The sequence below is a fragment of the Hippopotamus amphibius genome, chromosome 1 (genome assembly GCF_030028045.1).
Source record: "Hippopotamus amphibius kiboko isolate mHipAmp2 chromosome 1, mHipAmp2.hap2, whole genome shotgun sequence".
Classification (NCBI taxonomy): domain Eukaryota; kingdom Metazoa; phylum Chordata; class Mammalia; order Artiodactyla; family Hippopotamidae; genus Hippopotamus; species Hippopotamus amphibius.
This window is the reverse complement of record NC_080186.1, coordinates 5469125-5493880: the sequence shown is the minus strand read 5'-3', so window position 1 is coordinate 5493880 and position 24756 is coordinate 5469125. Positions and strand designations below refer to the sequence as shown.

Genomic DNA, 24756 nt, shown 5'->3' with positions numbered 1-24756 from the left:
GGGCCTCCTGCGCTTCCAGGTAAACCCAGGAACTTGCCCTGGGGAGGGGCCCACCCACCGACACTACTGACCTGATCTGGGCAGCACTGGGCAGATGGTCTACGTCAGCTAGGTAGCCGGCCAGCCAGCTCATCGTGCTGCTGATGGTGGCCGCGTCTGTCCTCTCCAAAGCTGGGGACTCCATGGGCACAAAGTTCTCCTGCTTGATCCGCTCAGGGGTGGCTTCGATGATGTGTTCTGCCAGTGTCATCATGTTCACCTGGAGCCCAGGGGTCACAGAGCACTCAGATTAGGATGCCGCCCTAGAGGCGGTCCGGGCCTACCGCCACTCCCCCCACCTTGGAAAGAAGGAAATGAGAGCGGGCGGGCTTACACCTCAGTCCAGTGCCCTCCAATATCACCGTAAGGTTTCACATGATTCACCTGAATGTGCTGAGATCCCAGACCCAATTATCTCCAAATCATAGTTTGGTCCCAACCCTGCAGTCTACTTGTGTCTATTTTCTACGCTCAGCTAGGATCAACCAGTTAAGGATACTGTGACTGGGCAGTCCTATAGGATGTGGGCCTATGACTGTAGTGACACTGCTGGTTACCTGACCACTCTCCCCCGCCTTTTGCCTTGCCCAGAGAACCCGAGTTCTGTAGAGAGCAGCAATGAGCCAAGGTCCAGGGGTCAGCTCCTGACTGATACAAGTCAACTGTCCTAGTCCTCTTCTTGGTTTTCCCGCCTTCCGTGCACCAGGGGGAGGATCTGCGACCCACTTCTGGACAAGGGGACTGTACAGAAGACTGCTCGGTGGGCTACGAGCAAAGCCTCTGCTTCCTAACGAAAGGTATCGATGCACCCGGCCCTTTCCCCTCTTCTTCCTGTCCTCAATACAGACGAGCTCCAGAAGCCACATCATGACCATAAAGCAACAAGCACAGAGGAAAGCCAAAAGAACAGAAAATCCAGAAAAAAAATCCTGGTCCCTGATGGCATTACTGAGCCACTGAACCTCTGAACGTCTACGAGAAAAAGAAATCACGTTCTGATTAAACCACTGGAGTTAGGTTGCTGATACCTGTGCCCCAAATACGTTCCTGATGGATACATTTAGGAATCCTCAGAACTGGTCTGGAGGAGATATATTTGATCAGAATCAGAGATAGGACCTTGTTTTTAAAAGCTTCCTTGCACATCTCTTGAAAATGGAAGTTGAAATACAGCAGTTTAAGTTTTTAAGCGAATTGAAAATGTTCTGAAAGGATCTATACAAAAATGACAAAATGCTTATCTTATAACACACGTGAACCTCAAAAACATTATGCTAAGTGAAAGAAGCCAGACACAGAATATGACAGTTTATGATTCCATTTATATAACATTTCCAGGAAAAGCAAAATTCTGGAGGAGAGAAATCAGATCAGTGGTTGCCTTCAAATGGGCACAGGGAACTTTTGAGGGGTGATGGAAATGTTCTCAATGAGACTATGATGACTGCACAGCTGTATAAATTTACAAAAGTTCATTACATTGAACACTCAAGATGAGGGAATTTTATGGTATGTAAATGATACCTTAATAAAACTGTTAAAAACACTTATCTTGGGTAATATTCTAAATTGTCAACAAAGAACAAGAATTATTCCTGTAACAGGAATAAAAGTGAAAACACTTAGGGCAAAAATATCACAGCTTTCTCTTCCTTTTATATTGGCTCTCTAGGTTCATGAGTCAAACAGGAGGAAGTAAGTCCTACCTTGATTCTTCTTCCATGAAAGTATCAAGAAGTGGAATTTCTGGAGACTGAAGGTTGTAACTATCTGTAGTCACTCCTCTCCCAAATCCTCTGTTTTATAAATGTGTCAGTGTAAGAACACCTTAATATCATAACAAGTGCAACATTCGGAGATACCAAGTAGATGATTTTTCGTTGTAATAACTACAAAAGGCAATGGAACTTAAATGACTTTTGGGTTTTTTATTCAAATGATGTTGGGTTTTTATTTAAATTCTCTTTGGGTTCTGGTGTATGAGCAGCTTTTCTAAATGTGCTTGGATATCTAAAAAGAACAATGATATGTATATTTACTATGTGTAGTCCTACATCTACATAAGTATATATATCATATGCTAAATATATACACTAAGCCAAGCTTGCTAATTGTATTGTCAATATTTTCATATCCTCTTCATGTGTACTTGAGCTGACAAATTGTGAAATAGTTGTGTTGGTCTCACACTATGGTTAGGGTTCCATATTTCTTCATATTTACTCACTTTCCTATTTAGAAGCTATGTTGTTAGGTGCATAACGGCTCATTATGGTTGTATCTTTCTGACAAATTTTATGTATATGCTATTTGCCTTAATTGTACTTTTTATCTTTTTTCTTTTTATATTCATTTGTCTGTTATATCTTTACCCATCACTTCATTTTCATTCCTTCTGTTTCATCTTGTTTTAATTCTTTTACAAGCAGCATATAGTATATTTTTGCTTCCTTTTTTTTTAACCCAATCTGAGACTCTTTTAATAGAATTAACAGTTTCCAAAGTGGGAAATGAGTCATGTTTGAAAATATTCCTATAATATTATGTTACAAAGTATTATTTCTGTTGTTGCTTTTTTCTTTATTACCATTCCTGAACTTTTCCCAAATGGGCCAAATTTTCTTTTTTTCCACCCTTTAAATGACTTAGAAATTCTGTAGCCTGTTTTTAAACTACCTATTAACTTGACATTTCTAGCAAGCATATTTCAGCCTATGTGTATCTATTAATATAATAGGAAGAAACTTTGATTTTCCCTGGACAGGGGAACTGCTTTAATACACTTTCACCTTCATTTCCCTACCTCCCTGGTTTTGTCAAAACAATTTAGAATCTTAGTTCTAGGTTATTTTTGAAACATTATTCCTCTTCTATTTAAAGACTTGCTTATCCCTGGACCACACTATCAATAATTATTCAGACAGAGATAGACATTACTGGTTTTACTGTTCACTCCTCCATGAACTCTGGCTTGCCATTTCTTGAATTATTTCATTAATTTTAATTGCTATTTTTTCATTTGGCTAAAATGCTTCTTTAAACTGCTGCTTTTTTTTCATAGGTATGTGCTCTTAAATTAGTAAAATATTTATTCTCTGAAGGCTCAGTGCAAATATAAAGTAATTTTTTTTTTTTAGGTTATTTTCTATTTCCTGCATCAACTCTGTTTCAGTAAGGGCCAGTTGCTCTAAAGCTGTGCTATTCGATGGCTAGTCAAACTTAAATTATTTAAACTTAAATAAAATTAGAAATTCAGTTGCTGAGTCACGTTAGATACACTTCCAATGCTCAGTACCACACGTGGTCCCTGGCTACCATATCGGACAGTTTCCGTCACTACAGAAAGTTCTGGCAGCCTGCACTGTTCTAGAGCCTCATCTTGGTTCCCCTCTTTCGAGCTGCTGATTTTCATAGCCTGGTGATTTATTATTATATGTTTATATTTACAAATATTGTTCTCGATTGCTCAGTATTAATATCTAGCATGGGTTCCACCAGAAATTGTTTAAAACAGGGCTTTAACGATAGCAGGTCCAATCTAGCTAGCTGCCTGTTTGTATAAACAAAGTTTTATTGGCACATGGCCCACTCACTGGTTTAATATTTTCTAAGGCTGCTTTTGTGCTACAAAGGCAGATTGAATAGTCACGATGAAGTCTGTATTGCCTACGAAGCCTAAAATATTTACTGTTTGGCCCTTTACAGAAAAAATGTGCCAACCCCTCATCTCAAATACTATTTGATTTCCCAGGAAAGGCCTCCTTGCAATTGCAGTGGCTGGTAGATCAGTAGCTGGGCCCCCACCACACACCAGGGATAGGAGCACAGTGCTGAGCATGCATGATTCTCACCCTGTGCCAAACAGCGGGGGCTGGTAGGAAGGGTCCCCTGCGTTTCAAAGAACAAGGACGGTTTAGCAACCAGAACCCCTAAGAACAGTGTCCGGGATACAAGATCCCCATCATTTCTAAGGGCACGGGCGCCCCAGCAAATTTCTTGCAGGAGTTTTTTCCTTTTACGTTTGCTTCGGATTCTATCAATGGGAAGTGGGAAAGAGAGGAAGTCAAATACACGTTCTGAGGATGCACATTTCGTCCTCCCCATTGAGTGTATTTTAATTAATGAAATTTGCTTGTTTAAGAGCCCAACTTCACGTGTACTTCAGTGTTTATTCTCTTAATCTGCAACAAGTGTGATGCCCTAAAACGATCCTGGATTTATTACAAAGGCAGTCAATTACCCGCTTTAGGGATATTTCACTGTGCGTCAAGAGAGTCTCAGACCACATACGCCTTTACGAGGACTAGGCTGTGCTTGTCAAATCACTTACATCATTCAGATTCTACCCACAGGCCTCCTGTTCTAGCTATTATCAGGCTGAGACTCTATTATACTTAAAACAGCGAAATCAGTCACCCTGGATGCCAGGAGGAAGCAGAAGACTTATTGTAGGAGTTCTGAGGAGCTGGTACCAGGCTTTACTGAGACCTGGGTCCCTGGCGTTCAGGTCCTGTTCATGGCGCTTGATTCATGAGCGAAAATGCGGCCCACATAAAGAAGACAGTCCGACATTCTCATACATGGGCCCAGACTTCGAACCCTTCACTGGTGAGAAAATGACGCAAGCTCTGGCAACGGGCAGCAAAGACCAGGGAAGCCAGGACGGACGGACGGAGCAGCCTCTGCAGGCGCCCCTTCCCCGCGCTCACCTGTATGTCATCCATGGGCTGTGAGCACTCCTCGCTCTCTGCACTGTCCCGGTAGGACCCCAGCTCTGTGTTCACCACCTCTCTGTGAGCCATCATCAGCACACTCACTGGTTCCCGTGGACGCACCTGTGAAGGGGCGGCATCCTTTCCTACACTGGTCCCCTTCGGATTTCCAGTCACCTGTACTGTAGACACACCAATGTAAAGATCTTTGGAATTCCACTTTACTACCGGCTGAGATCCAGAGGCTTGGAATCCTGCAGTCTCTGGAGTGGGAGGGGAGATTTCCCGGCTGTAGTCCCTCACTCCTTCACTGGGGCTGATTGTCTCGGGGACAGACTGCTTAGAACTAGGGCTCTGCTTCCTGATATTTGGCTGTTCCAGACTCAGTGCAGTGGAAAGCAGCTTCTCCTGCCTTGCCTGGAAGTACTCAGGGTTCAATTTATGCTTTTTGGGAGCTGGATAATCTTTGTGGCTCTCACTGCTGTAGTAATTAGAGGGTTCAGACCGAGGTCTTCTCAGCTCTGAAAAGTACAGTAGAAAGGATAGTCAGGACAGGCGATACAATCAGGAATCCTAAAGAATTAACACTTTCTCTATGCCTGAGGGACACGACGTGCAAAGCCAGAACTCAGGACATGTCCCTAACGTTTCACTACTCCCCAGCAGCATACACTATTCAGATAATCCTCCTCCAAAATCTGTGCTTCTTTCTTGCATGACCATAGGCTTTTTTTCTTTTTTTTTTTGCATTACTTTCTGCATTTGGGGGGTGGGATGGGCAGGGAGAAGCACTAGGCATTCTAACAGCTAAATGGAAAATTAGAAACAAACAAATAAAACCCCCAAATCCTTAAATGCATGTGAATATCCTATGGACTTTCCTGAGGGTAGTTGCACAAAAGCAAAGGGAAACCTGCCAAGTTCTGAGATGTAATCACTGAGAATGTTTACCTGGATTGGTACTTGCGATAACGGTGACTCCTTTGGGTATCTCTGGGGGGTTGATGGCTTCGCCATGCCACTGGGTCATCCAGCTCTCTGTGCTGGGCTCCTCGCTTGGAGGACAGTGGATTCTGGGGTTCTGTCCAAGCTGAGCCTGCTCATCCCTCTGCAGGTGCTCCAGACACTCTGCTAATTTCACGTGACCCCTTGACCTGGCAATTCCCAAAGGCAGCCTTCCTAGAGAGTCCGGAATAGAGATGGCCCGACGGTCCCACTTGTACAGCACGACAGCTGCGTCTAAGTGCCCGAGAGCACACGCCCACATCTGAAACACAGAGAGATAAAGCCAGCTTCCTCAATACGAGTTAAAAAAAACAATCTGACTTTGCCATTGACAAATGGGGCCTTGGCAGCAATCTCAATGGGGCCATAAAACATTACCATTACCAAGTAGCCCTGATACGTGTCATATATCAATGAGGGACAATACAAAGGGGACCAGGCACATCCCTATGCCGGCCTGGAAAAATAGTTCGGGGAAGAAATGAGGCCATTTCTTACCAGAGGAGTACAGGAGAAGTGGTCCACATTCAAGGGGTCAACCTCCAGTTCCAGGTCAATGCTATCTGCATGCTTTGTGCTAGAACGGACAGCACCACAAATTACTGCACAACGAATCCACGTGAAAAAGCACCAGAATGTTATACACCCCACAGAGATGAAACCAAACTGGGCGTCCAACACCCCTGATGTGAAGAAATAGAGTCCCGAATTTCCTAGGGTGCTTTGCACGCTCCCTTTTGCCAGAGGCCCAGAGGAGGTGAAAAGCCCAATGTTCCGTTTAGCATCTCGCACAGTACTTCTCGGGCAGACGTTCACAGAACGTCGTGGACCTGTCCGCAGAGAGAGCCCTTGGCTCTCAGGCTACCACGCTCCCCGAGGGGCCAGACTTCCCTCCGCTAGAGGACACACTAAGAGGGATGCCCGCTGGGGGGTGAGGATGACAGCGGCCGTGCGGCCCCAGCCTTACCGCCACTTGATGAGGGTCTGGATGAGAGTGGCGTAACCCTGGGCAGCGGCCAGGTGGAGCAGGGTCATCCCACGGAAGGTCTTTGAGTGGATCAGGTGCTTGGACTTGGCCCAGCAGGCCCGGCTCATCATCTTCTCGCACACCACAACCACGCGGCTCTCGAAGCAGCTCCCCAGCGTCCCGGGGCCGGACGCACACTGTAACGAAAAGGCACGTGTTCCAATCGGAGGCCCGGAGGCCGGGCACCAAGCCAGCCTTCGGAGGCCGGGGGGTGGCGGACAAACGCTTTGTGATTCACAGCTGAAAACGGTAAGCGCGAAACGGAAGATGAGGGAAAAGAAAACGTGCTGAGTCCAGCTCCTCGGTGCACGTCCACAGCCGGGCACACGGTGATTTTCCATAACGCTAAGCACATCAGAGTCTGTCTACTGCAGCAGACGCTCTGATGTGAACTTCGTGCTGATCCAGCTCAGGGAAAGCATATACTGCTAAAAAACAAACAAAAAACGTGGCCCCAGCCGCCCAGTTGAAGTAAACACTGTAGGCAGGAAACTGTCAGTGGAGAGCAAAGCGGGGTAACTTTCCTAAAGCTTCCACCGGGGGCTGCCTGGACCGCTGACTCCCCTGCTCCTTCTGAAGGAGAATTAAGTCACTTAGATGGGGATTTTTCTCCCTAGAGAAGCACTTGGAAATATCCAATAATACGTTTGCAACAACATGGATGGACCTTGAGGGCACTACGTTGAGTGAAATAAGTTGGAGGGAGAAAGACAAATACTGTATGATGTCACTTACAGGTGGAATCTTAAACAAACATGCGCGCGCGCGCGCACACACACACACACACACACACACACACACACACACATACAAAGCCTCCCTGACTTCATAGATACAGAGAACAGACTGACAGGTGCCAGAGGTGGGGGGTAGGAGATAGGCAAAATGGGGGCGGGGGCCAAAAGGTAAAACTTCCAGTTATAAAACAAATAAGCCCTGGCGATGTAAGGTGCAGCATGGCAACTGTATTTCGTAACACTGTACAGCATATTTGAAAATTGCTGAGAGAGCAGATCTTCAAGGTTCTCATCAGAAGGAAAAAAAGTTTGTAACTATGTGTGATGACAGATGTTAACTAGGCTTATGCTGGTGATCGTTTCGGGAAGTATACAGATATGGAATCATTACGCCGTACACCCGAAACCAACATGATGTCATGTCAATTACATCTCAACTGAAAAAATACATTTAAAAAATCCAGTAATAATCCCGTCCTTTATATAAAGGAAAAAGGATCCTGGGGCAGGCATCAGAGACCTCGAGATATACGTGTTAACACGAACAACAGAGGCACAGGGAAAGAGAAATTCACTCGTGTCAACCACCTGGCTTTCTTCTCTTTGTTGTAAAAGGAGGTTGTAAAAAAGAAGAAAAATAAAATCAAAGTTAGGAACCTCAACAGCTGGTCTGAGTCTCTGTGATAGCAGTTTTACGTTTCACACTCCCCGCTCCCTCCTCCCCCCACCCCCCACCATATAAATGGCCCTTCTGGTCCCATTCTCTTCTCTGGTATTATTTTAAAGGTATTTTGGCCATATGAAATTCAATTACTACAGAAACACTGCTGCTCCACATTGTTTCTTGTTTTGAAATCTGGAAAAAAATGCCGGCAAAAATAAAAAGGCGGATGATGGCTGTAACGTCACCCTGGCTAGAACTGTCACGACATGTTAGAGGAGCACAGTCGGGCAACCCTGACCTGCAGCAGAATGACCTTAACGCAAAAGGCTCAGGCAGGGCCACTCTGTACACACCAGACAAACACATTCGGGGGCACACGGAAGTCACCGGGGAGGGAGCAAAGACGGACTTTCTTTGTATTAACAAAAACAGCCGCATCTCTATCATGTAAGGTGGACACAGATATTTATTGAAGCCAACTTAAACTGATGAAAGAGTATTCAATAGCAGTTAATATGGGAGCAGATAATAGGCCAGTTGCCAAAGAGTTGAATTATGAGATGACGTTACATTCCATTTCCTTTACGTAGCCTTTGTTGGTGAAAGGAGAAGGATTTCATGGGAATCTCTTATTTTAGCCATGAGCTAGTGAATAATGTTTACTTCGTTTTATAAAACAGTAGTATCAGGTGGACAGGAAGCCTTAATGATATTTTACTTTGCTCCAAGTCTTTCCTTTTCCACTGACTTCTGAAGACAGGTGAGAAATAAGAAAATTTGCAGAAAAAAAGTTAGTTTTGGGGATGTGGTACTGTATGCTTTATTTTCATCTACTATTAAAAATCTTACTAACACGATATTTACAAGGATCACAAAATTCAAAATGCTCACTTAAAAATGTAATTGTTCATAAAAAAAATCATTCATCTTGAAGAGAAAGAGGGGGAGTTATTTGACGTTTTCAGGTAACGTCTCAGTGGTGGAGGTAAGAAACACCACCAGTCCCTTTACATTTATTCTAGGGCCTCCTGAAAAATCACTTCTGCCTAGGAGATGTCTCCAAAAAGAAGCTCCCAAATGAAATTGATATAAAGCCTTCAAAACTAATGGGACTCTAAAATAATATTTGGTGATTTCCCGGTACCAGACAATAATGATGCATTTGTCTTGGAATTGATGGAAAAGAATCTGTGACAATGACGAAATGTATACTGTTCTCTTGTCCTCTACTGAAAAACTGCAGAAACAGCTTCTCTGGGCCCTTTTCATATTGATCCCCTTGAGTTTATAAAAGGCTTATGAATGAATGAACTCAATCATGTTTTCTATTTCTACTTAAGATGGAGATAGAACACAAAACACAAAATAGGTTCTAGCTGAACTCTGAGCCCAGTGGATGAGCCATCACCTGGCCTCTGTTCTGTCACTGGGGGCCCGTCCTCCCACTGGCAGGTCACTGCAGTGACTTCTGAGATCAGCACGTGATGTAAGGCTTAGAGAGGTGAACCACAGAGAAGCCCCACCACCCAAGGCTTCTTCCCTATCACACAGATTTGAATACTCAGAAGCACAGGGACTACAAGGCACCACCCCGCCCCCACCACCACCTCTGGCCTCCTCCAGGAAGGGTACCAGCAGCAGCAGAGAAGGGACATGTGACTGACGGCCGCGCCCATCAATAAAACGTCAAACACCACGACAAGCGACCGTCCGCACGGACTCGTACCTGAGCTTGGCTTCCTCCGTTCCCACTCCCGGTGCCCCCTCCGCCGCTGCCTCCTCCACTCCCCTGCTTGTGCTGCTGGGACCCGGTCATCTCAGCCATCCTCCTTTCCATCTGCTCCAGCCGCTCGAGGATGGACATCCTGAACTGGTTATCTAGGGCAGAACCGGGAAGAGTGAGGTTGTGTTCTGGAAGAAGGGCCGTTAACACGTAGCCTAGGTGAGCCTAGACCTGCCTGCAGGACGGGCATCCAAAAGACGGCCACCAACTCAACCAAGTCACTGGCATTTGTCCAGGCTGGATTTCTCCAGCACGGTAGTGATCCTGACACCTCATACAACACTGTGGCCTCGACAGCAGCCCAAAGTTCTCAGCTAAAGGAACAGAAAACCCCTTTGTGTCAAGGTCCTGGTTTCAGGTTCCTGGACCCCATTCCTGTGTCAAACTCCCCAGTGGAAACCTTGAAGGGAGATGTGGTAGACAGGCCCCTAGAGCAAACAAATGAAATGAATACAATTTAATTTAAATCACTGGAAGAAATCAGTCATTGTGGGAAAGAAGAACACACGCAAACCCACACACATAGATATAGAGATATAGATTTTTACCCACACGTGTGGATATAGAGATATAGGTTTTTAAAAAGTAGTATCTGTTTTACCCAACATTGGGAAAAAAAAGATTTTACTTTCTGATCCATGCTCTAGCCACAGACACACACATATATTAGAGCTGGGGTGAGGTAACCGCAAATGCCCTGAGGCAGAACGTTCAAGGAGCAGAAGCCATGTGGCTGGACCACAGCAGAGAGGAGAGCAGAAGATGAAACTAGAGTAGTGGGTAAGGACCAGTCAGCACACAGTGAAGAACTCTGGCTGTGCCTATAATAGTTGCATAACTTTGAAACAAAACCTTTGGTACCTCAGTTTCCCTAACTCTTAAATGGGGATGATAACTGTCCTTACCTCCGAGGGTGCTGAGAGAATTTAATGAATTGACAGATGTAAATGCTCAGAACACAGGAAGTCCCAGACAGTGTGCCAGCCTTCGGCTTCATCTTTTAGCAAGTGAACGAAATGCCTCTGGAATCGGATCAAACAGCCGTGACCACACAGCTCTTCTTCAAATTGCGAAAGGCATCACTATTTTCAAAATACAGCCATCTGAATCATGAAAAGGAGTACCCCGGAGAAGAAATATTTATCAGCGTTCCTTGCCATCCTGACTATAAATCCTGACACTAGTGAGTAAAGCGTATCGATCCTATGAGAGATTAAACAACAGGCAGAGAGAACACTTCCCCGAAAGCTTCCTATGTGCCGGTCACCATGCACATAACTTTACAAATATTAACTCGTTTACCCTCATGACCATCGTGTGAGGTAGGGCCTGTTGCTGTCCTCATTTTACAGATGAGGAAACTGAGGCATGAGAAGATATCTAGTCTATCCGTCTCCAGGATCTGGAGCTTAGCTGCCACGTGACGACAGGAAGGGAAAGTTATGGGAAGAGAAGCACAAGAATTAGATGGTCTTACCCGAGGGAACAGAATTTTTTCTCAAAGTAAAAAGACAGTAAATACCTGTTTTGCCGGGAAGTTTTTAATACTGAATATCAAATTGATTTCACTTTTCTAAACCACAAAAGCAAGAGAATGAAGACTGCTTTTCAAGAATCATGGTATTATTTTCCTAGTAAGCTATTTCCAGGAACAACATGAAAGGAAAAATCCTTCCTCTTTAAAAGTGAAAGGTAATGTCTTTGCTCCAATTTCACATAGACAAAAAGATACAAAAAACTCTGAGGATCTGCGAAGCATCTCGGTGGCACAGCCACCGATGGGGGAGCAACCCTAAGTGACCCTGCTTGTGATGCACTGGCCGTGGCCGTGGCCATCCTATGACCACTCACGGAAAACAAAGTGACCTCAGGGGTGGTTCTAGAATCCTTACTCCATGCCCTATCCATTAGAAAACAGAAACTTTGCAGAATGCGGGACTCCTCCACCTGGAGGCAACCGAAGACAAAGAATTTTACCTTTAAAAAGAGTGAGATCCCTTGGACGTCCCTGGTGGCACAGTAGTTACGAATCCGGCTGCCAATGTAGGGGACGTGGGTTCAATCCCCGGGCTGGGAAGTTCCCACATGCTGCAGAGCAACTAAGCCCGCGAGCCTAGAGCCTTGCTGCACAACAAGAGAAGCTGCGGCAATGAGAAGCCCACGCACTGCAACGAAGAGTAGCCCGCGTTCGCCACAACTAGAGAAAGCCCACACACAGCAACGAAGACCTAACACAGCCAATAAATAAAGAAATAAAGTAAATAAATACATTTATAAAAAATAAACAGAGTGTGATCCCAAGTGGAGCAGCAGTTACCCTTCGTGGCGTGTTTATAAACTCTCCCTGCTTCCTCCTGATCCTGCTAGCCAGCCGACCACTCATCTCTGAACCCACCCGGAGACCCTCACACATCCCTCTGAACTGGTTTAAGTGGACCGAGGATCCCTTTTGCCCACCTGAGAATCTTGCGTCTCTTAAGTGAGTGTTCAGAACCCGATTCGCTGCTTTTGGATCGGTTTGCACGTCTCTGGAGTGTGGTGGCCAAGATGAGCATGCATGTCACACCAAGAGGTAGACAGGCATAGTGCATCACCTGGCTGTGCTCAGCCTGTCGGGGTGGCTCTGCTCCCACTGCGGCGGCCGTGACAGTGCAGGCGCCCCGGCTTGCCCCCCGACCCCGCCCATCCCCTGCCCATCCCCGCAGCAGGCACGGACACCGCAGACCTGATCCTCCCCGACATCGCGGAGCCAGGCCCTGCCAGTGCATCTCCCCGTCAAAACACTAAGTCACCATGACGCCGTCCGTGTCTGCCCCAGGGGTCACTGGCTCCTGCTCCCGGGCGGTGTGTCTAGCGCCAGCCCCACAGTGGACTGTGCAGTCAGCTCTTGCATGTTATTAAGCTGCTCGAGAAGCATTTTGTGAAGGTACTCAGAAGCGGTTATCTGCCTCAAGAAAATTATGTCGTGCAGAACGGCATCTCTGAGCCTCTGGACTCCAAAGGGGGAAAGTAGTGATGATTAAAACAAGAAACAACTGAGCTGGCCACCAGGAGAGTCAGGTCTGTGGTACCCCGTGGACCAAGAATCCACACTTCCTTTCCTCAGTAAGGCATCCTCAGACGGATAAAATGATGGTCTCCACCTCTGCACGACTGGCAAGTCAAAAGCAACAACTTGATGCTTGCTTTGGCTTTACAGCTTTATTAATTAAAGCATTGTTGTCAAATCCTTGGCAAATTCATCTCATCATTCATTCAATTCTCTCATCCTAATTTTATATTGTGTGTAATTATAGGATAAGGGTAATACAATTAGAAGTAAAAAAAACCCTTTTTTCTGATTTAAAAAAGTATATTTATAGATCCATTTGTTCATGCACAAATATTTACTGAGCACCTACTGTGTACCAGGCACTGGAGGATGCCTTAGGGAAGAGATCCCTGTCTTCTTTTGTTGGTCAACAAATAATTTCCGCAGCCTGAATGAACCCGGGTTGTTAAATTAATGCGGTGGGGGGTGAGGGGTGGGGGGAGGGGAGGAAAACAAATAATGTGCAGATTGAGGGGGATGATGGATTTGGCCCCAGTCTCGCCCATGATGTTTCAAACAAAGCCGACAGTGATTCAGCTTTGCGGGGCTGCAAGCCTCCTGTCCTCAGGACAGTTTGAGCAAAGCAAACGGACTGCTCCCTCGTGAGACCCAGCTGCACGGAAACTAAGCCGAAGCCACACGTTTCCAGGAGCACGTTGGGGTCCCTCCTGCCCAGCGGCAGTCTCTGAGTGCTCACCACGGGTCATGCCCTGCTGTGGGCAGTGAGCCACCCGAGCGGAGGCTTCTGCTCAGCCCAGTGGTCCTCAGGTGTCAGCGGGCATCAGAATCACCCAATGGGCTTCTTGAAACACACGGGTGGGCCCAATGCCCAGCGTGTTTTGGTGTTGGTAGGCTTGGGTGAGCCCAGAGGTTGCATTTCAAACACGTTCTCAGGTGATGCTGATGCTTCTGGTCTGGGACCACATTTCAAGAATTGCGGCTCTAAGACCCCAGCCTCCTTCCTCAAGAATGAATCCTCTTTCCACCCCAGCACTTGTTAAAGAAGGATCCTAGGACCACCTGCTTGAGCAAAAGCACAGGTTCCAGCCCAATGTGGACACGCAGGATGTCATCTCCTGTACATCATGCCAGGGCCACCCACACGGACTCTGCCAACAGCACTGGGCTGCACACCTTCTCAAGCACACGGCCAACTCAGATCTGACAACACTTGAAAATGATTTAAAATCCACCTCTTTGCCCTACTCTCTGCAACTCAACAGGCACTGCTCTCTCATCGAATCTTACCTCTTTATTGCTTTCTTCTTCTTCTAAGTGGGATGTCTTTCTAGGTGTCTGTCTTTGCTTCCTGCTTTTCTTGAAAGTAGGTTATTTACTTGCATGGTTTCAGGGAACGAGATTGTTCAACTATCGTGTGGCAATTCCTTCCCACTACATTCAAGACACACGCACCCACCTACCTGTACCCTAGACAAAAGGTAAATGATGCTGATGGCTTTGCAGTAACAGTCTGGCTCACGATTCATTCCAAGCCTTTTCCTGAGCCTGTTCTACCTGCAATTTTTTTCTTCTTCTTTTTTTTTAGCAGAAGCAGCATTTCTAGACTAGGCAGTGATGAAAAGAACACTGGAATAGAGGGGAAAGCTCCAGCTTTAATCTTGTCACTGTGTGACTCTGGAAAAATAATGACCACTTTGCACCTCCATTTTCTCTGTAAAACGGGAATATCGCTATCTATCTCACTTCTGCCTGTGAAGATGAAATAAACTAAATTTTTTTTTTAAAGTGGTCAGACTCTCTTGGGGACTTCCCTAGTGGTCCAGTGGTTAACAATCTGCCTTCCAATGCAGGGGACAGGGGTTCGCTCCCTGGTCGGGGAACTAGGATCCCACGTGCCGAGGGGCAGCGAAGCCCATGCACCACAACTATTGAGCCCACACGCTCTGGAGCCCGCCCGCAACAATTAGAGAGAAGCCCAGTGAGAAGCCGGCCGCCACAACGAAGGATCCTACATGCTGCAACTAAGACCTGACGCAGCCAAAAATAATAAATAAATAAATAAATAAATAAATAAATAAATAAATTTTTAAAAAGTAGTCAGACTCTCTTAAGTCTAAACTATTATTTGCCTGGAAACTTTTATCCAGTCATGCCGATGGGAATATTTTTTGTAAATAAATTAAAAAATTTTTTTGAATAATTGAGATTCACAGATGAGTTGCAAAGATAGTCGAGTTCCCACATACCCTTTACCCAGTTTCCTCTAAGATGAACATCGTACATAATTAGGGTGCATTTGTCAAAACTCAGCAGCTAACACTGGTATATCATTACTATTCACTACGTTACAGCCTTGAGTTATACCGCACCATCAGAATTGAATTAGAATTAATGTACTTTTTTTGTTCCAGGATCCAACCAAGGATACCAGGTTGCATGTAGCTGTTAAATCTCCTTTCTCTCCTCCGATGTGTGACAGTTTCTTGGTACTGCCTTATTTTTCACAACTTGAACGGTTTTGAAGACTACTGGTCAGGTACTTTGTAGATGTCCCTGCATTTCAGTTTGCCTGATACATTTTCTAATGATTAGACTGCAGTCATGGGTTTTTAGCAAGAGGATCAGAGAGACGAAGTACCCTGCCCATCACACAAGTGGGGTAAATGATGATGCACTGCTGATGTGGACCTGGACCACTTGCTCTCTAAGTCTAGAGTGCTCCGTGATAAAGTTACTACTCTTCTCTTTCCTCACTCTATTCTTTTGAAGTAAGTCCCTAAGTCCCGCCCACCAGGGGGAAGAGAATTAAACTCGACCTTGTGGGTGGATGCGTATCGCACATATTATCTGGGGTTTTCCTATAAGAAAGATTTGTCCTTCATGGTTTATTTAACTTGATCAATCATTTATCTGTGTCAGTATGAACTCAGGTGTATTTACTTTACACTTTGGTCATAACCCGATACTATGTTGATTGCCCAAATTGTCCCAGCGTGGCCATTGGGAGCTCTTTCGAGCCGGCTCCTGTGTCCCTTGGACATACCTTTGGCCTTTTTTCCTTCTTTTCGGGCACTTACTTACTTTCTGGCATTACCGGTGCTCTAGGCACATCTTTTACTTTCCCTGTCCCAGCCCCAGAAGCAGCAGTTTCTCTAGGGAGCCCTGGTTCCTTTGATTGGAGAATGGCATTGAGAAATCAAAACCTGGGCACTGGGTGTGCTCACTGCTGCTGGGGTGTCCCTGCTTCTAGGCCCCTCACTGCACAGAGCTAGGGCACAGCTGTAAAGTATAACAGCCCATGTATATACACATATCTATAATTATTTTCCTTTCTATATGAAAATAAACATGAGTTCACCCAGTGTCTCCAACTCTAACACAGCACTGCAGTGTTCGTTCTGCCCTTCGAGGGGCCATTTTAAACCTAGATGAAATGACAGTGGAAGTACTGTGTTACCTGGATATAATACATCGATAAAATAAATGCTGAAAAGAAATCTTCCTGATACATCAAACTACAAAAAGAGAAGCCTATAGGCTTAATTTCTGTATCTCGAAAGTACAGGCACAGGATATAACCACTTTGTTGTCCTTCAGTTCCTAGAGTTTCCCAACAATGCTAGAAAACATAAAGAAAAATACACTCATAATCCCAGAATAGCTTTGAGTACTACAAAGATCAGGAAGAAGATGAAAAAACATCTCTAGCCAGTCGCTGGCCCGCGTCATGTCCCCTTTTCTCTTGCTGGGTTCATTCTGTCCAAGTGTCTCCTTAGGGCTGTTACACACCGTGTCCACAGCACAGCAGCAAGCATGGGTCAGCTCCGTCTCTCTCTTTCACAGGGTCTCCTAACTCTCAAAGCGACTCATTTTAAAAATGTCCCCAATTAATATCGACCTAAAATTCCTAAGCAGTACCGAAGTTTTAAACACAGAGAGAACGTCATGAAGTCAGACACCCACAGTATATTCTAAGTTTAGAAGGTTTGGGATTTGCTGCTATAAAAATGGGAGAGTCCCGAGGGTTTGGGCAACTGATGAAAGAAGGTGTCTGCGTCAGGAACCAACGACTAGTCAGACTTAGGCTCGTGCTAGCCTTCGGTGTTCAGCCGTACCCACTATCTCCTCTGGATTCTGTACAACTCACTTTAAATCTTGGAACCGAACTGACTTTCACAGCTGTGTTGAGAAACATGACATGAAGCAATTCCTGACTTTTTATCAGGCAATCTTGTGAAAAAACTTAACTCCCCCCTCGTGACCTACAAAATAAAATGTCAAGTTTTTGGTACGGCAGGGAATGATCTTTGCTGATGGCCTTGGGCTACTTTTTAGGGCTCCTCTCATACTAATGGTTCTCCAAAGCCACCAGGAATTTTACATGTTTTGGGGGCCTTGGGTGATGCCAACCTTTCCCCATGTCCACATGGAGACCTTCTTATCCTTCAGAGTGTGATGCAAACCTCCCTTCAGTTTTATTATTCGTAATAAAATTATTATTCGCATCTACGGAGGCGACATGCCATGTGTATTATTTTTAATCCTGAAAACAACTCTGATTTGCCTCTTCCTTTTTACAGAAGAGGAAGCGGAGGCTCCAAAAATGTGTTACTTACCCGAGGTGATGCATATTAGGGCAGGGATCTGAGCCCAGGTTAGGCTCCAGACCCTCGTGCTTCCCAGGTGGCCCAGTAAACCTCCAAGTCTTGCTCTGTGTCCTGAGAGCACTTAGCAAATGAATGTACAGTTATTTTCTTACATGTGTCATTTCCACCTGGTCACGCTTTCTGCAAGTCTTGTAATCCTAGTATCAGATACAGAGCAGGTGCCTAGTCAGGGGAAAGGAACATTATTTTCTAATTTAAGCTTCTTCAGAAGCCAATTTATGGATGAGGTCATCTGAACTCTGGGGCAAGGGCTCTGAGTGACCTCTGCTCTCCACAGTGGCCTCCCAGGGACTAGACACCAATTAGCCTGTTTTACCCCTTACTCCCCAGGGAGAGAAAGAATGGCCAAAAGGATCAGAGTCCAAAGGAGCTGCCTTGAAAGCACATGAGAAAGCTCTAGGTATTTACCTGGCCGGCTGTCCTTTCCTGGGGGCTCAGGTAAGGAAATTACATAACTGTGTGTTGGTGTAAGACTCTGGCAGAAAGCTGAGGAAGATCTGACTTCTTCAAAGGCACAAACTAGAATTTCACAGCGATGTCCCTGTCCTTTTCCACTGAGCTCCACCTTATAAATACACATCCCTATCTTTTAGGTATTCTTGCTTTTCCCTGGCGAAACGGAGCATTTGGTACACGGTGGCTGGCAGTGCACCTTGATCTAATTAGTTACAAAAGTACTTAACAGGTTAAGTTGTTGCAGAACATGACATTTTTACCATGTCAGACCAAAGAGACATTTTCTAGAACAGCCTCAGAAAGGTGGGCATGGATTTGCAATGGCCTGAAAAGCGGCCAACAAACAACACCTGCAAACCCCCGCTTGTTGTGACAACTGCTTGACCTGGGCTACCGCTGGCCTTGCTGCCACAGCAGAGGAGAAAGCTTTGCCTTGGCAGGTAAATGAATGAAGGCGCGATCATCAAATACCATCTGCTATTTTAAAACGCGTTATTTGTGGCTCAAGCGCACATGTGCCCTCCTGTTGCTATTTGGATTGGGGACCAGAGGCCATGTCTCTTGTTCCATTTCCAGCCTCGGCTGCGCTGGCAGGAAGGGCTGATGAAGCACAAGGAGGCATGACTCGGGCTATTTCTGTAGAGAACTGTAACTGCTGCTTTGGAAGCCCTCCTGCATTTTGCAGGAAGCTCCGAAAGACGGGGAACACAAAATCGCTTCATTCCTTCCCGGAACCAAGGGGCCGCCAGAGTGCACAGAGCCGCTCCTCCCCTGCGAGCCGCTGAAGACGTCCAAGTTCAGAGGAGAGGGTGAGGCCGGCCGGAGATAAGGCACAAGCTGTACCACTCTGATTTTCCAAAGCAACGGCTAAATTTAGCCTTAGGAAAAACTGCCATCCTCCACTTTTTCAAAACTCCCCAACTCTACGGACCAAGACACTAGAAACGGACATCAGCAATTCATCTTAAGACCTTAATCATTGAAAGGGATGTGGGACTCATATTTCTTCTTGGTCTGTGTGTCACACTGTTCACAAATTCAGTCTTAGGAATGACAGGGAAAAATCCTTTAAACTGATGAACAGCAGTGAGGAGCCAAACTGTTATGAGGGCCACAAAGCCAATCTACAATGATTTCTCTTTTGAAATCTTTCGGTGCTAGAGCTGGAGGTGCACAAGGGGGAAGACATCCAGTCTCTCCTCCAAGGACACAAAGGCTCCATGGAACCCAAGGAGCTCAGCTGTATCACGACGTGGCAGCCAGCAAGTAAGGGCACCCGAATTACGCAGGAGCCAACTTCACTGTCAGTCAAGTAGCAAACCAACTGCAGTACAAGGCAGCAAAACCGCAGCTAATTAGCATGAGACCGAAGGAAATCGGGAACTCTGACACAGATTCTACGCCTACTGTCATTGAGTCTGCAAAAGAGGTGCACGTTTTAGGCTTGCTAATGTCCCCCAGAGCAACACAGTCAGAGGCCACTGCCTCAACAGTTGTAGTGCCCAGTGAAAATGAGAGTTATTATTATAAGTGCAGATCAAGACATTCTAGAAATTGATGAAGTGATAGAGGAAATCGTGTTACCGCTGACACTGATGGGGTCTTTAGGGGGAAAAGTGCTGTAATGGGATTTGAAGATGAACAGCCACGTCACCTGGATGTGAGGATGTGAGTGGGATGAACTTTAAATGTCTTGCGTGGAAGAAGTGGAAAAGAAATGGTGCAGTGGTTAAGAACCCGCCTGCTAATGCAGGGGACAGAGGTTCAATCCCTGGCCCGGGAAGATCCCACATGCCGCAGAGCAACTAAGCCCTTGCACCACAACTACTGAGCCCACGTGCCACATCTACTGAGCCGACATGCCACAACTACTGAAGCCTGTGCACCTAGAGCCCATGCTCTGCGAGAAGCCACCGCAATGAGAAGCCCATGCACCACAACGAAGGGTAGCCCCCACTCACCACAACTAGAGAAAGCCTGTGCGCAGCAACGAAGACCCAACACAGCCAAAAATAAATACAATTATTTGAAAAAAAAAAAAAAAAAAAAAAGAACTACAGCTGCCAAGACGCAGTACAAAACACACAGGAATCGTCAAGGGGTGAGAATCCCTTAATTAACCGCTGGCAGGTTGTTCTGGGGTGTCCCGCTGTACCAAAAAAACCACTCCGAGTCCTCAGGGAAGAAGGGTGGAGAATCAGGGCCAGAACAGACTCCTTCTGTGAGTATCGGCTGCACATCCCCTGCCGGGACACCACGGCCTGACACCACCGTGCCAGGGACCTGGGGATGGAACGGCAAACAGGACAACTCAAGCTGTCGCGGTGGCCACCAGGGACACAAAAACCAAATGAGACATGAGCCTTCATTCCCAGAACCTCAGCCTCGTGGAAACAAAGGGAAAGGAAGAGAGACCACGGCAGTTCTCCAGGGCCAGCGCCTGCCTTGGCCCTGCTCACTGCCGTCTTCCTGCGACCTGGGACATAGTACGTCCTCAATAAGTACTTACTGAACAAGGGACTGGTTTCATCTGTTCAAAAGAGAAAGTGTGGGTTCAAGCAGGACAAGGGAAAGGAGGTTGCATAGAACAAAATATTTGTTTCCCTTCGTCATTTCTAAGTGAGTTTTCTCCAGCCAAGTTACGAAAAGCCGTCCCTTCCCTTCTCACGGGGCCACACTTTCCTAATCCCATCATGTGGATCGGGGATCAGGCATTTGAAAACAAACAAAATTAATTGAGGCCGGTACCCAATAATGCTTTCGCCTTAGCAGCCGTGCTTTACAAGGAGGTTGTGGCAGAGACAGAAGGGAGAAAAGTTGAAAACGAAATAAAAAAAAGGAAGCTGAGAGTAAGATGTGACAAGGTACCTGGGGCAAAGGTGTTAAGAAAAAAAAAAAATCCCGGCTGCTTCTAGGGAACGCTTCTAATCATGAGATGTTATTTGCCCTGAGTTCCTGGTAGTTCTCAGCATCTGACCGAAACACCGTGTGCTCGGGATTCTACTTGAAACACTCCTTCTCTCACTGTTTCCAAATCACTCTGCATACGTTATGCAGAGCTGCTGCTGGCAGTGCCTCTCTCCCAGGGCTAACTGTAGTGATGCCGTTCACACAGACGTTCTGACTGTCCTGCTACCTCGTGAGAGAGTTTGAGTCCAAGATGTTCCACAAATACGTATTTTTTTAAACACTGGATTCTACAGAGAACGCAAAAGGGTATTAACTACAGTAATTTTTTTTAACAATGCCATAAGATTCTATAAAAATCTGGAATAGAGGCAAAGAAGTCCCTTCCAAATCAATGGACCGAAATGCCTAAAATTTAAAAGAAATAGCTGTATTACTTTAAAATACTAGATGCATTAAAAAGCAGGTCAAAAGAGATAAAATGATCTAAAGATACTATTTTACAGTTTATCATAGGCCTTTCTGACAAATAGAGGAATTTTTTAAAAAAATCCATGTTATACCACTTTAACCGTTTTATTCCAAAATAAAATACTTCTCCAAGGGAACCACCAGAACTATAGAAAAATTTAACTGTTAAGTTCCTTTTTAGTGCTGTCGTGATCCCTTTGAGGACCGTGTTGTGTCCTGGCTCCAGACACATAAAAACACACCACGGACTGCCCTCCCATGTCTGCAGGCTACTGGCTTCCACACTTTGAGTTTGGGAGGCTGTAATTTGGTACTACATCTCCCATTAGGGCTCCACCCCTAGATCGCAGTCACCTTCAAATTTCTGCAAATTCTAAATGAGTGAGGCCTGAATGAATGTATTAGTAAGGCCGCTATTCAAACATCCTTGGGATTAGGTGAAAAAGCTAAAAACTCAGAGAGTGATTTTCATGAAATGGGGAAGCAACTTGATTTCATACAGTTCTGGGGTTGACCTGTCTTGCTGTCCCTGTGGAAGTCCCTGAACTGGGCTTCTTTAGTCATCCCACTCTGAGTGTACAGTAAGTCCCCAACATACGAACGACGTGCGTTCTGAGAGTTCGTTCGTAAGCACAATTTGTTCATAAGCCCACCAAGTTAGCCTAGGTACCCAACTAACGCAATTAGCTATATAGTACTGTACTGTAATAGGTTTATAATACTTTTCACACAAAGAACACATAAAAAACAAACACAAAAATAAAGAAAACATTTTTAATCTTACAGTACAGTACCTTGAAAAGTACAGTAGTACAGTACGACAGCTGGCATACGGGGCTGGCATCGAGTGAACAGGCAAGAAGAGTTACTGACTGCAGGAGGGAGAGGAGGTGGGAGATGGTAGAGCCAAAGGACCGTCAGCAGTAGGAGACGGAGGACAAGCTGCAATTTCACTCACGCCTGACGTGGATGGCACAGGTTCTGGTTCCTTGGCTCCTCGCTGAATTCAATTCCATCTATGCTCTTGAGAAAACGATCCAGCAATGTCTGCGTAGTAGGTCTTTTTTTCTCATCATAGATGACAGGGTAGCGCTGGATTGCATTCTGAACAGCTGCCGCAACCTTCATGTACATTCTATGTTCAGGTCCTGTGCCTCAAAAACTAACAGTGCCTCCTCAAGTAAAGAAAATCCTCTTGCCATTTCCTGTGTCATGAATCTCTTTGGTTCTTCAGTTACTTCTTCCTCTTGCCTCTCTTCATCCTTTCTTTGGGCCTCCAATTCCATCAGGTCTACCATCTTTTCACTCTCTCAGTTATTTTCATTTTTGTTTTCCATCGTGCCAGCTACATCACCGCTGCTTTTAGGCTTGCTTCCGGACATCCTTGGCTTGAAATAAAGATACTCTATAGAGTACTGTCACGTACACAAAAGCACAACCACTTGTAGAGGATGCACGCACGTGACAATGTACGCCAGACACGTGAACTAACGTGATTGGACATGGGGACGCACGTTCGCATCTTTAAAGTTCGCAACTTCCAGGTTCGTATGTAGGGGACTTGCTGTAGTTGGTCTAAAGGTTCAGGGAGCAGTTTAACAATAGAACAAAGGTCAACAACCAGCTCAAACGGTGGTGGACACTAACCTGGGACATGTCCCTCACAAATCCCTACCACAGCCCCCCCTTTCCCCCCTCTTCCTCTCTTTCCCGATTTCCCTGCCCTGCCCTGCCCTAATCCATTCCTTCTCAACCTATTTCCCTCCCTGCCCTCACTTAACTGGAACCAATCCTGGGTCCAGGTGTGTCTCTTCAAGGCGGCTGATAAAAACACTCGTGATTAACAAGAGATTAGGTAGGATGGTGACTCATGGAGAATAAAATAAAGCTCGGGTAAAGTTGTTACACAGAAAAGACACACTAAATCCTCTAAAATGGTTAACTGTGAGCCCCAAATTTGGCTGAACTTAGCAAACAAAGCAAAAAAGGGAGGCAGTCAGTTTCAAGATCACTGTCAGTTGCTGTGGAGAACATGGCTCTTCCAGGTACTAAGAGCTGAAAGAACTGTCTGCCATGTGCTTATTAATAAGACAGGCTATGATGTAATGGACGTCAACATCCTCGCAATAAAGGCAAGACTGGGTTTCAAATGACTGTTTATTACCATTTAGTATTAAAGGACACTGAAGCACCATTTCATAAAAGCAAGTCAACACAGTTCCAATGTGGTCCAACTTCTTACTCTCTGATGATTTACATTCAGGGTAAATTAGACTATTCAGAGGAACGCATATCTGTTATTGATGGCTTACTCTCTATTGAATAATATTTTATGACCCTGATTTTTAAATCTAAATGTAGGTGAGTTGAATGTTTTACATTTCTTGAAGGAAAAGCTTTATCTTAGTTCGCAGCTGTTTATCATTAACTCTCAATGGATTTTTCTTCTGTGGGTCCTTAACTGTTAAAAAGTCCCTTTACTGCAATAAAATAACGTTTCTTCTTTGTTGGGGAATGAACACACCTGGAGTTTAGCAATACAGCAGTGTTCTGCATAGGTAATTTCTTTCCACAGTTTTTGTTTTTTGTTTTTTTAAGAGTTTTTTGATGTGGACCATTTTTAAAGTCTTTATTGAATTTGTTACAATATTGCTTCTGTTTTATGTTTTGGTTTTTTGGCCGCAAGGCATGTGGGATCTCAGCTCCCTGACCAGGGATCAAACCCACACCCCCTGCATTGGACAATGAAGTCTTAACTGCTGGACCGCCAGGGAAGCCTCACTTTTCCACAGTTCTTGATGGAAAGAGAGAAGCTGCTAATTCTTGAATCTATTTGACAATAAACACAATAATCGAGTGGCCAGTCAGCTCCCTGTTTACAGCATGCCCCCCCCCCCCCCGTCTCTGGGCACCCCCCCACCCCCGGTCCCCTAGTGACGGCCCAGGCCTGCCGAGTGATACCCCTAGGCTGACATGAAACATACAGAGGAGGGATATGAAGGGCAATTGGACTTGGACGTCCCTTGTTAGAAAAGAACGCATAACAATGATTACCGTTTATGTCCATGGGCTCTTTGACGGGGATGAAAGTTACAAATCCTTTCCCAGAAAAATACACACATATAATAAGTTTTGCATGCAACTTCAGGGGACTCAGACCCACGGGACGTCCATGGATTCCAGGCTCAGAACCATTTCCTGGAGCAACATCTCAGCAGACCAACAAAACAGAATGT

The 24756-nt window shown here is 45.5% G+C and overlaps 1 protein-coding gene across 3 annotated transcripts in view; it reads right to left on the bottom strand.

Annotated features, from left to right (window-relative positions):
- CAMTA1 (calmodulin binding transcription activator 1) overlaps positions 1–24756 on the bottom strand; it is an 869135-nt gene that overhangs the window by 19783 nt on the left and 824596 nt on the right. For all 3 annotated transcript variants that reach the window (XM_057695058.1, XM_057695065.1, XM_057695074.1), the window contains 6 exons: positions 9911–10062; positions 6724–6920; positions 6255–6333; positions 5703–6018; positions 4749–5272; positions 72–259 (listed from right to left, as the gene is read on the bottom strand). In XM_057695058.1, coding sequence (XP_057551041.1) covers positions 72–259; positions 4749–5272; positions 5703–6018; positions 6255–6333; positions 6724–6920; positions 9911–10062 — 1456 coding nt within the window. Of the gene's footprint in view, positions 1–71; positions 260–4748; positions 5273–5702; positions 6019–6254; positions 6334–6723; positions 6921–9910; positions 10063–24756 lie in introns of those variants that run through there.